Source organism: Pristiophorus japonicus, chromosome 27 (assembly GCF_044704955.1).
Source record: "Pristiophorus japonicus isolate sPriJap1 chromosome 27, sPriJap1.hap1, whole genome shotgun sequence".
Classification (NCBI taxonomy): domain Eukaryota; kingdom Metazoa; phylum Chordata; class Chondrichthyes; family Pristiophoridae; genus Pristiophorus; species Pristiophorus japonicus.
The window spans coordinates 1920733-1933496 of record NC_092003.1 but is presented as its reverse complement, the minus strand read 5'-3'; the positions used below and the strand labels follow the sequence as shown (position 1 = coordinate 1933496).

Sequence of the window (12764 nt, the reverse complement as noted above, 5' to 3'; positions counted from 1 at the left end):
CAGCCACCGTAAGGCATGGTAAGTGGCCATTGATCGCTCTTGCTGTTTATGGGATCTTACTGTGTCTTGTAGTCACCAAGCAGGTGCCGGGACTGTGGGTAAATTACCTTTAGGGATCTCCCCATTTCCCCGGGGTAAAGGCTGTGACTCACCTTGAGAACAACAAAGGAGGAGAAAATTAAAATAAGATTATAGCTTGAGCCAGAGAGACTGAAAGTAAATTGTCAACTCAACACTGGTGATAAACCGCACCCTTTGAACAAGTGCTGGGCACTGAAACAAGGTCCACAGTCTCTTTCCATTCCTGCCTGTGTTCATCATCATGTCAATAATTCTTGTGGCTTCATGACTTGTGTGCAATGCTTTGAATTTCTTATATAGAGATTATCAGTGAGTGCCGGGAAGCAATGAGGAACAAGATCAGCAACCAATCACACCCCACCGTGTGCTCACAGAGGTTGATTTCAGACATAAATGGTCACTGGGCCCCAGCAGGAGATACAACGAGGGGCAAGAGAAAGGTGGGTGTGAAGGAGGATCTTACAGAAGGCGGGAAAGAGGTGCAGAGGGTTCAGGACGGAGGGTCCTGGATTTTCCGCACTCCCAGGCCCCAATTGCACACTAGAAACAAATGATAAAAACTAATTTCAGCTTTTATTTTGATGGAAATCATGAATTTAATCTAAGAGTACAATTCTTTGCTCCTATTTTCTTGCGTCTGTGTGAGAGAATTGTGCGTACTTTTTGTGTTTGCGTTTTCTTACCAGTGATGAGACCTTTTAAAGGAATCGCAGGAACAGAGTTGCTTCAGTCCAAGGTGAGATCAAGAGTTCAGTAAGGGAGACCTGGCTCAAACAAGCACAGGATTGGAACTTAACATTCCTGGCTACAAGATATTGAGTCGGCGTAGGAAGGAGGAAAAAGGAGGGGTCAGCAGTATTGATCAAAGATACTTACAGTCCTGGAAAGCACTGATGTGTTTGAGGGTTGAAAGACACAATCTGTTTGGTTAGAGATAAGGAACAGAAGAGGAGCTGTTAAGCTGCTGGGTGTAAACCATAGACCAGCAAAGACTGGGGAGGAACAAATTTATCGGCACATTTCAGAAAGATGCAAGAAGTATAGAGGCATGATAATGGGGAACTGAAATGATCCGAATATCGACTGGGATAAAACAGTGTAAAGGGCAAGGAGCGGGAGGAATCCCTGAAATGTGCACAGCAGCACCTTGTTGATCTGTGTGTTTCCAGCCCAATGAGGAATGATGCAGAGCTGGATCTAGTCCTGGGGAATGAAGTGGGGCATGTTTCAGTGGGGTAAGGAGGCCATTTCGGCCCATCGTGTCCGCACCAACCGACCAAGATGCTATCCAGCCTAATCCCACTTTCCAGCTCTTGGTCCGTAGCCCTGCAGGTTACGGCACTTCAAGTGCACATCCAAATATCTTTTAAATGTGGTGAGGGTTTCTGCCTCTATCACCCTTTCAGGCAGCGAGTTCCAGACCCCCCACCACCCTCTGCATGAAGAAGCCTCCCCTCTAAACCTTCCACCAACCACCTTAAAACTATGCCCCCTTGTAATTGACCCCTCCACCAAGGGAAATAGGCCCTTGCTATCCACCATATCCAGACCCCTCAAAATTTTATACACCTCAATGAGATCTCCTCTCAGCCTCCTCTGTTCCACAGAGAACAAACCAGCCTATCCAATCTGTCCTCAAAGCTAAGATTCTCCATTCCAGGCAACTTGCTCGTAAATCTCCTCTGCGCCCTCTCTAGTGCAACCACATATTTCCTATAATACGGCGACCAGAACTGCATGCAGTATTCGAGCTGTGGCCTAACCAGAGGTTTAATGCTGTTAGAACTGGTAAATTCAAAAATGTTAAGCACGAACTTATGTTGTGATTTCCCCTTTCCCATTTTCGGTTTGTGATTCCAAACTGAGATCAAGAGCTAGACGACAGTAAACGATTTCTGTCCCTCTGTCCCTCGGAGTTTCAGGACACTTGCAAACTGGAATCAAAAAATGACGTGGTTTGTGTCATGTATTTCACCACCTTGCAATGACAATAGTTATGTAACTGTAACTCATGCACACTGTACCTGTACCCCTGAAATGCACACCCTGACCACAGGGGGTGAGCTTGCGGGAGACACTCCTCGCCTGGCCTTCCAGGTATAAAAGGGGAGGTCCCGCCCAGGGTCGGCACTCCTTGGTCCTGGGAATAATGTGAAGGTCACAGAGTGACCGTATCTGATATATCCATGCCTCGTGTGAGTTTGTAACAAGGTGCAGAGACACTACATGTGGCGACGAGAAACAGGAATCACCGAACCACGAGGATGGCCACTGGTGGCACAGAGGAACGCTACTGTGTGGGTGAGGACTGGGACGACTTTGTGGAAAGACTCCAGCAGAGCTTTGTTACAAAGGGCTGGCTGGAAGAGACAGCGGCTGACAAGCGGAGGGCGCATCTACTGACCAGCTGTGGTCCACAGACGTATGTGCTGATGAAAGACCTGCTCGCACCCCGAAAGCCAGCGGACAAGTCCTTCAAAGAGCTCAGCTAGCTGATCAGTGAGCATCTCAAGCCGGCAAGTTGCGTACAAATGGCCCGGCACCGGTTCTACTCTCACCAGCGTCGGGAGGGTCAAAACATCTCGGACTTCGTGGCAAAACTGTGGCATTTGGCCAGTCTCTGTAAGTTCTCTGATGCCTGCAGGGGGAAGATGTTAAGGGACTTTTTCATCGAGGGCATTAATCAAGCCGGCATTTTCAGGAAGCTCATAAAGACTAAGGACTTGACTTTAGAAGGGGCGGCGTTGATAGCTCAGACCTTTATGGCAGGGGAAGAGGAGACCAAGCTAATTTACACACGCAGCCCTGGTTTTAACATTGCGATGAACCAGGGAGTTAATGTTGTAAAAGTGATACAGAACCCAGAACCGCAGGCAGGCAAGGGCAATTCGACACTGACCAGGCAGGCAGGCAAGGGCAATTCGACACCGCCCAGGCAGCAATAAGCTCCAGGGTGGGCCCGCAACAGGGACACTGGAAAGGATATCGGCAATTCACGCAATCACGAGGCACAATGCATCCCATGATGGGACCAATAAGACCCTCCATCAGAGTGCTTAGAAACAGCCAAATGGGCCATCAGAGAGGAATGCCTGGGAACAGTCCTTTTGTTAACAGCAATCTCAGCTCATGCTGGAGGTGTGGGGGTAGACACACTGCCAAAAGCTGCAGGTTCCAGCTTTATATCTGTAGGATTTGTAATGTCAGTGGACACTTGGCCAATATGTGCAAAAAGGCAGTAGCGAGGCTAGTCTGCGAGACAGAGGAACCAGACGAGGGGTCTGCAATGCAGGATGAGGCCTGGGGAATAACCATGGATGCTGAAGTTCAGAGAGTTCATGTGGCTGACGCCTGCAGCTCATACACTATAAAACGCCACCCATGATGATGAAAATCTTACTAAATGGCATCCTGATGCACATGGAGCTGGATATGGGAGCTAGCCAGTCACTCATGAGCGCCCAACAATTTGAGAGACTATGGCCACACAGAGCTAGCAGGCCCAAACGGGAACACATTGAGACGCAGCTACGTACGTACAACAAAGAGATAATCCCAGTGCTGGGTAGTGCAGACTTGGTGGTAACGCATAATGGATTACAGAACTGGCTGCCACTCTGGATTGTTCCGGGAAATGGCCCCGCGCTTTTAGGGAGGAGTTGGCTAGCTGAGATGAATTGGTAATGGGGGGGATGTGTAAGCCATTTCATCCGTGGAGCGAAGTTCATGCTTGCAGGTATTGCAAAAATTCGAGTCACTCTTTCAACCTGGTGTCGGAACGTTCAAGGGCACTAAAGTAGTGACACACATCACTCCGGACGCCAGACCAGTGCACCACAAAGCCAGAGCGGTGCCGTATGTGATGCGTGAGAAAATTAAAAGTGAAGTGGACAGGCTGCTCAGAGAGGGCATAATTTCGTTCATTGAATTCAGCGACTGGGCAAGTCCCATCGTTCCCGTCCTCAAAGCAGATGGCTCGGTTAGGATTTGTGGCAACTACAAAGCCACCATCAACCGAGTGTCGCTGCAAGACCAATACCCGCTTCCGAGTGCGGAGGACCTCTTTGCCACGCTGCCAGGTGGAAAGATGTTCACGAAGCTGGACCTCACTTCGGCCTACATGACTCAGGAACTGGCTGAAGAATCCAAGCTTCTGACCATCATCATGACACACAAAGGATTATTTGTCGACAACAGGTGTCCGTTTGGCATTCGTTCAGCAGCAGCTATCTTTCAGCGAAACATGGAAAGCCTGCTCAAGTCCATCCCTGGAACGGTCGTATTCCTAGACGACATCCTTATAACGGGTCGAGACACTGAGGAACACCTCCACAACCTGGAGGAGGTGCTACGCCGATTGGATCGGGTAGGCTTGCGGCTGAAAAAGGCCACGTGCATGTTTTTGGCCCCAGAGGTCGAGTTCCTGGGCAGGAGGGTTGCCGCAGACGGGATCCGGCCCACCGAATCAAAAACTGAGGCGATTCGCCGGGCGCCCAGGCCCGGCAATATATCGGAGTTGCGATCATTCCTGGGACTTTTGAACTATTTTGGGAACTTTCTGCCGAACTTAAGCACATTGTTGGAGCCGTTACACATGCTCCATTGTAAAGGTTGTGAATGGTTTTGGGAGGATTGTCAAGAATGGGCTTTCAATAAGGCAAGGAACCTGCTGTGTTCCAACAAACTGTTGACTTTCTATGACCCCTGTAAAAAACTGGTTTTAAATGCGATGCGCCATCCTACGGGGTTGGGTGTGTGTTGCAGGGTAACGATGACGGCCGACTCCAACCGGTGGCTTACGTCTCCAGGTCGCTCTCCCAGGCAGAGCGTGGATACAGCATGGTCAAGAAGGAGGCACTCGCGTGTGTGTACGGTGTGAAAAAGATGCACCAGTACCTTTTCGGTAGACAGTTTGTGCTAGAGACAGACCACAAGCTGTTAACATCCCTGTTGTTCGACAGCAAGGCTGTCAACGCTAACGCGTCAGCTCGCATACAGCGATGGGCCCTCACACTGGCTGAGTATGACTACACCATACGGCACCAGCCAGGCACCGTAAAATGCGCTGATGCACTCAGCAGGCTCCCACTGGCCACCACCGAGGGGGCATCGGAGCAGAGCGCCGAGATGGTCATGGCCGTTGAGGCTTTTGACACTGCGGGCTCGCCCATCACAGCCTGCCAGATCAAACTCTGGACCAACAGGGACCCCCTCCTATCCATGATAAAGAAATGTGTCCTGACTGGGGACTGGGTGCCCGCACAAAGGGCGTGCCCCGAGGAAGTCAGGCCGTTTCAGAGACGGATGGATGAACTCTCCGTCCAAGCCGACTGCCTGTTATGGGGCAGCCGGTTAGTCATGCCCCAAAAAGGAAAGGAAGCGTTCATCAGGGAACTCCACAGCGAGCACCCTGGCATCATGTTAATGAAGGCCATTGCCCGGTCACATGTATGGTGGCCGGGGATTGACTCAGACCTGGAACACTGGGTTCGCAGGTGCACGACGTGTGCCCAGCTGGGCAATGCCCCCAGGGTGGCTCCACTCAGCCCGTGGCCCTGGCCCACCAGGCCATGGTCACGTATTCACGTAGACTATGCGGGGCCGTTCATGGGGAAATGCTCCTGAACGTTGCCGATGCGTACTCAAAGTGGATCGAGTGCATCATATTGAACTCGTGCACGACATCCATCACTGTGGAGAGTCTGCGTACGGTTTTCGCGACCCACGGCTTGCCGGACATCCTGGTCAGCGACAATGGCCCGTGTTTTACCAGCCATGAATTCCAGGAGTTTATATTGGGCAATGGGATCAAGCACGTCCGGACAGCGCCGTTCAAGCTGGCTTCCAATGGCCAGGCGGAACGTGCGGTCCAAGTCATAAAGCAGGGCATGCTACGTATCCAAGAACCCTCCCTTCAGTACCGCCTATCGCGCCTCCTGCTGGTCTACAGGTCCCGGCCGCACTCGCTCATGGGAGACCTGCCAGCGGAACTCCTCATGAAACGCACGCTCAAGATGCGGCTGTCCCTCATTCACCCAGCCCTGGCAGACATTGTTGAGGGCAAGCGCCAGTCCCAAACCGAGCTCCATGATCGAGGCTCAAGGGGGAGGTGTATAGAAATAGATGACCCGGTATTTGTTCTTAACCATGCTTTGGGACCCAAATGGCTTGAGGGCACTGTAATCGGCAAAGAAGGAAACAGGGTCATGGTGGTCAGACTAAACAATGGGCAGATATGCCGCAAACACTTGGACCAAGTAAAGACAAGGTTCAGTGCAGACACGGAGGAACCGGAAGAAGAGCATGGTGAGATAGCACCCACACCACTGCCAGCGCACGAACAACAAAGACAACCCTCAGCATGTACAGTCCCGGCGGCCAGCCCGGACAGGCCGGAATCACCTCAAGTGACAGAGACACGTGCTGAGGCTCAGCTACCAGAGCCACACGAGAGAGCGTCGACCACCCGATAGACTTAACCTCCGAAACTAAAAGACTTAAAGGGGGAGGTGATGTCATGTATTTCACCACCTTGCAATGACAATAGTTATGTAACTGTAACTCATGCCCACTGTACCTGTACCCCTGAAATGCACGCCCTGACCACAGGGGGTGAGCTTGCAGGAGACAATCCTCACCTGGGTTTCCAGGTATAAAAGGGGAGGTCCCATCTAGGGTCAGCACTCTTTGGTCCTGGGAATAAAGTGAAGGTCACAGAGTGACCGTGTCTGATATATACATGCCTCGTGTGAGTTTGTAACAAGATGCAGAAACACTACAGTTTGCTTTTAAAAGTACTCGTCTACTGTATTGTGTGTTCTGCGCACTAATCCTTGACAGGATGTGTCTCGTAAATTGATCAATCAGCAATCACTTTTATGGTTTATTTCAGTTTTGATATGTCTCGAACAGTATTGGGGCCTCGCGTACCATATCGGGGCCCTGGGAACCGTATCAGAGCCCTGGGAACTGTATCGGGGCCCCGGGAACCGTATCCGATCCCGCAAACCGTATCAGATCCCGGGAACTGTATCAGATCCCGCGAACTGTATCAGATCCCAGGAACTGTATCGGATGCCGGTAACCGTATCGGATCCCGGGAATGAATCAGCGAATCAGGGAGTATAGCGAGTAAGACGGATGAGCTAAGAGCACAGGTAGATACTTGGGAGTATTGCATTAGAGAAACATGGCTGAAAGAGGGGCAGGTTTGGCAGATCAATATTCCTGGTTACAGGATTTTTAGACAAGACCAGAGAGGGGGGTGAAAAGGATGGGGTGGCGTCACGGTACTGATCAAAGAAACTATTACAGCGGTGAGGAGGGATGATATGTTAGAAGGATCATCAAATGAGGTCATATGGGTCGAATTGAAGAATAAAAAAGAGGCGATCACACTGCTGGGCATGTATTATAGACCCCCAAACAGTGGGAGGGAGATAGAGGAGCAAATATGTCGGCAAATAAAAAGTACTGCATTGGCTGTGAAGTGCTTCAGGATATCCTGAGGTCATGAATAGCGCTGTAGAAATCCAAGTCTTTTCTTTAATGGAGGCAATTAATAAAATGTTTTAATTGAACAAGTAATTACAGAGAATGTCGATTTCGGGAGATGTAACACATTACACAGTTTCTGCACCAACCCAATACACAGTGTTACTCATCAGCCACTGGTTTTATTAACCACGGGTCCAAGTTACCAAATAGTTTCGAAGGCGCAACAGTCCAAAAATTCCAGCCGCAGCAACAACAGGAACAGGAGCAATAGCTACAACAGCGACAGCAGCGACAAGCGCAACAAAGGCTGCAGCAACGGCAATGGCAACGGCAACAGCAGCAGCAACCACAGCAACGGCAGCAATGGCAGCAGCCACCACAGCAACAGCAGCAGCGGCAGCAGCCACGGGAACAGGAACAGCAACAGCAACAGCATTAACAATAACACCAACAACAACAACACTAACAGCAGCTACTGCAACAGCAGCACCCACTGCAGCACGATCAACAGTGATTTCCTTGCCCTGTGGGAAGAGAGTGCATCAGTTAGAGACAGAAACAGACACCACAGTGAAGATATTTCAGTGACTCTGAGATCCCAGCTGTAGATACTGTGCCGGGTCGTTGATGGTATGACCTCTAGTGACCTTCCCAATGTGCCTTTGTATCCTCTTCCATTTAACATGTGCCTCGGTCTCCATTCCCATTCCATGGAATAACCAAGGAATTCTGGTCTAACCCCCCTCCCCCCCAGTACCGTTCCCCGACTCTCTCACTGACAAACCGATAGAATGCCCCATTCACCCCCACACACAACACCTTGTGTCAACGTGTCTCAGACACTTGGAGGGACACTTGCTGGTAGAGAGGCAAAAGCCACATCAGATCTCCCCAGTGTATCATTCATTACCTGTTGGTCACGGGATGTACTCACCTGATTCCATACTGCTGTTTTGTACCGAAGCATTTTGACAAAGTGATCAAGGTTTGGTGTAGCTGAATTGTACACCACTTGTTTTCCAACCCATTCTTCAGCATTTTTTATTATCTGGTCAACGGGTAACGGGTTCCGTTCCTTGTCAGAGCTGTTGTTGACACGGCAGAATTTATTTTTCAGTACCTCCGAGAGATGCTCTCTTCTAACCTGAGCAAATATTATAGAGTATGACAATTGATGGGTCGATTCCACATCAGATCCTCCATCTAGAAAATACATTCAAGGGATGGTTTATTGAGGCTGATCGAATACCCAGGGCGGATACAGTTAAAGGGAATGGGTAACTGAGGCTGATAAAATACCTCAGTTCGATACAACCTACAATTCTCTGGCACCGTTGAGAGTAACTGGGCCAAGGTGCTTCAGAGAGGAGTGAGGTGAGCAGCAGCGGTTGTAGAGTTTGGAGAACTGACCTTAGCTTTGGTCATCGAGGGTTTGAGGCAGCTTTTGAGGTTGGGGAGAGAATGTCGGGCAGTGGCAGAGCTAGGGTAGAGGAATGGCGGTTCGAACTCCAGATTTGGCTGATTTAGTCGAGAAGAAATCCAAATTATGACTGACCTCAGAATGGTTGGGGGTGAGGGAGGATCTTGACACCCCACTAGCTCTGCCACTGGTGACACGTTCAGGGGGGGATTTCCAGCGCTTGGTATCAAAACGTCTGCCACCAACGTTGGAGGTAGGGGGAATCGTCAGGAATTGGGCTGTAATTACACCCACCTGCCAATGGTGACACTGCAGCACCTCCACTGGTGAAAGGTTGTAATTACAGTGTGACGTTTACATAGGCCGCCTCCATTGTAAAGGTGGACATAGCAAATTATAATAGAATGTGGGCAGATTTAAGGCTTGTACCTTTTTACAAAAGTATGAAAGTCGAGAAGCACTTACCTGTAGTTAAGTGGATGACATATCCACCTTCGACACACATGGCCCAGTGTTGATATGTACCTCGGAATATTTCGATTAAATCTCCAGGCTTGAGAAGAGAGGATGACTGGAAATAAGACAGGCATTAGAAGTGCACGTGGCTGTTTGAAAGTGTATTTAATTGCAGTTCCTTGGGTTCTAACGGTTAGGGCATGGACTGACAACAGCAGTGTGTATTTATACAGCGCCTTTAACATAGTAAAACAAGGTACTTCACAGGAGCAATTGCCAGGTAAAGGTTGACACCAAGCCAAAGAAGGAGATATTAGGACAGGTGATAAAAAGCTGGGTCAAAGAGGTCGGTTTTAAGGAGCATCTTAAAAGAGTAGAGAGAGGCGGAGAGGTTTACGGAGGGAGTTCCAGACCCAGCTTTCTGGGGGAGCGAGTTACCAATTTCCAATGTGTGAAGAAGTGCTTTCGCCCTCACCCTGAATGGCCTGGCTCTAATTTTAAGGTTATGTCCCTTTGTTCTGGACTCCCCCCAGCAGAGGAAACAGTTTCTCTCTATCTACACTCTCAACTCCTTTAATCATCTTAAACACATCAATTAGATCCCAACAGTGGATCGTCAAGGGGCTATAGGGGGGAGGAACTTAACACAATCACAATCACTAAGGAGGTGGTACTCAGTAAGATAATGGGACTAAAGGTGGATAAACCCCTGGACCTGATGGCTTACATCCTAGGGTCTTAAGAGAAGTAGTGGCAGGGATTGTGGATGCATTGGTTATAATTTACCGAAATTCTCTGGATTCTGGGGAGGTCCCAGCAGATTGGTAAACTTAAAATGTAACGCCCCTATTTAAAAAAGGAGGCAGACAAAAAGCAGAAAACTATAGACCAATTAGCCTAACATCTGTGGTTGGGAAAATGTTGGAATCCATTATTAAAGAAGCAGTAGCAGGACATTTGGAAAAGCATAATTCAGTCAGGCAGAGTCAGCATGGATTTATGAAGGGGAAGTTATGTTTGACAAATTTGCTGGAATTCTTTGAGGATGTAACGAACAGGGTGGATAAAGGGGAACCAGTGGATGTGGTGTATTTGGACTTCCAGAGGCATTTGACAAGGTGCCACATAAAAGGTTACTGCACGGGGTTGGGGGTAATATATTAACATGGATAGAGGATTGGCTAACAAACAGAAAACAGAGAGTCAGGATAAATGGTTCATTCTTGGATTGGCAATCAGTAACTAGTGGGGTGCCACAGGGATCAGTGCTGGGACCCCAACTATTTACAATCTATATTAACGACTTGGAAGAAAGGATCGAGTGTAACGTAGCCAAGTTTGCTGATGATATAAAGATGGGAGGAAAAGCAATGTGTGAGGAGGACACAAAAAATCTGCAAAAGGACATAGACAGGCTAAGTGAGTGGGCAAAAATTTGGCAGATGGAGTATAATGTTGGAAAGTGTGAGGTCATGCACTTTGGCAGAAAAAAATCAAAGAGCAAGTTATTATTTAAATGGAGAAAGATTGCAAAGTGCAGTACAGCAGGACCTGGGGGTACTTGTGCATGAAACACAAAAGGATAGTATGCAGGTACAGCAAGTGATCAGGAAGGCCAATGGAATCTTGGCCTTTATTGCAAAGGGGATGGAGTATACAAGCAGGGAAGTCTTGCTACAGTTATACAGGGTATTGGTGAGGCCACACCTGGAATACTGTGTACAGTTTTGGTTTCCATATTTACGAAAGGATATACTTGCTTTGGAGGCAGTTCAAAGAAGGTTCACTAGGTTGATTCCGGAGATGAGGGGGTTGACTTATGATGAAAGGTTGAGTAGGTTGGGCCTCTACTCATTGGAATTCAGAAGAATGAGAGGTGATCTTATCGAAACGTATAAGGTTATGAGGGGGCTTGACAAGGTGGATGTAGAGAGGATGTTTCCACTGATGGGGGAGACTAGAACCAGGGGGCATAATCTTAGAATAAGGGGCCGCCCATTTAAAACTGAGACGAGGAGGAATTTCTTCTCTCAGAGGGTTGTAAATCTGTGGAATTTGCTGCCTCAGAGAGCTATGGAAACTGGGACATTGAATATATTTAAGACAGAGATAGACCGTTTCTTAACCGATAAGGGAATAAGGGGCGGGCAGGGAAGTGGAGCTGAGTCCATGATCGGATCAGCCATAATCTTATTGAATGGCAGAGCAGGCTCGAGGGGCCGTATGGCCTATTCCTGCCCCTATTTCTTATGTTCTTATTAGATCACTGCTTAATCTTCTGAACTCGAGGGAATACAAGCCTAATCTGTGCAACCTGTCCTCATAATTTAACCCTTTTAGCCCCGGTATCATTCTGGTCAAGCTGTGCTGCTACCCCTCCAAGGCCGATATCTCCTTCCTGAGGGAGATATGCAGATGGGGATCTGACCGGAGCTTTATATAAACTGTAACATCGCTCCCACCGATTGTATTCCAGGCCCCGAGATAAAGGCCAACATTCTATTTGTCTCTTTAATTATTTTTTGACCCTGAGCGCTGTGTTTTAGTGATTACTTGGAGCCCTAAATCTCTTTGCTCCCCCACAGTTCCGAGCTTCTCGCCAGTTAGACCAGTGAAATCTTGTATTGATCTCGAACACTTTGAGGAAGTGACTGGGAGGGAGAGTGGAACCAGAAGAGGCAGCCCAGGAACCACAGAATGAGTTGGACAAGGTTTGTGAGTGAACAGAGTGATGGCGGAGGGAATTTAAGGCCGAGACGTGAAAAGTGTTGCCCAGAGGAAGGAGAAATAGCTGAGCAGCACGGCCCAGGATGAAGCTAAAAGATCTAGGCGTCTCGGGAAACCCAAAGCCAAACCAAGGCAATAAATACAATCTAAATGTAAGTTCCAATATGCTTTATCTGTTTCTGTTTAATGAGGAAATGCAGTCTGGGATATTGGATGAGCGCTACCATTTATAGAGTTAAAGACCCAGGGCCAATATGGAGCAGGCATCATTCACAGGAAGCCTGTAGGACACACACCCGAGTTGAGGTTAAAGTGTTAACTACATTGCACTGTCCCCCTCTCCCTCAAATCTGCCGCCATCACCCCTCTTAAAACACTAACCCTTGACCCCTCCATCCTCCATCCTTGCAAACTAGTACCCCATCTCCAACCTCGCTTTCCTCTCTGTTATGTATTAATGGTTGGGGATCACCAGACACCAGAGGTCATCGAGCTGTACGCTTGTGGCATGTGTTCCTGGTCACCTGTATATAAGCGGGGTGTCTTTGTCACACTGGCACTCTTGGGCTGAAATAAAGAAGGA

At 48.7% G+C, this 12764-nt stretch overlaps 1 protein-coding gene across 10 annotated transcripts in view; it reads left to right on the top strand.

The window, feature by feature from the left end:
* The window catches only part of LOC139239404 (putative uncharacterized protein DDB_G0285119), a 174810-nt gene extending 162503 nt beyond the window's left edge, over nt 1-12307 (top strand). For 7 of the 10 annotated variants that reach the window (XR_011588641.1, XR_011588642.1, XR_011588638.1 and 4 more), the window contains one exon: nt 382-464. Coding sequence is in view for 1 of the 10 variants with exons in the window: in XM_070868102.1 (XP_070724203.1) it covers nt 382-521; nt 12040-12069 (170 nt within the window). In the remaining 9 variants the exon portion in view is untranslated. Of the gene's footprint in view, nt 1-381; nt 522-12039 lie in introns of those variants that run through there. The other 3 variants (XM_070868102.1, XR_011588639.1, XR_011588640.1) reach the window with 3 other exon arrangements.
* The last annotated feature ends 457 nt before the right edge of the window (nt 12308-12764 follow it).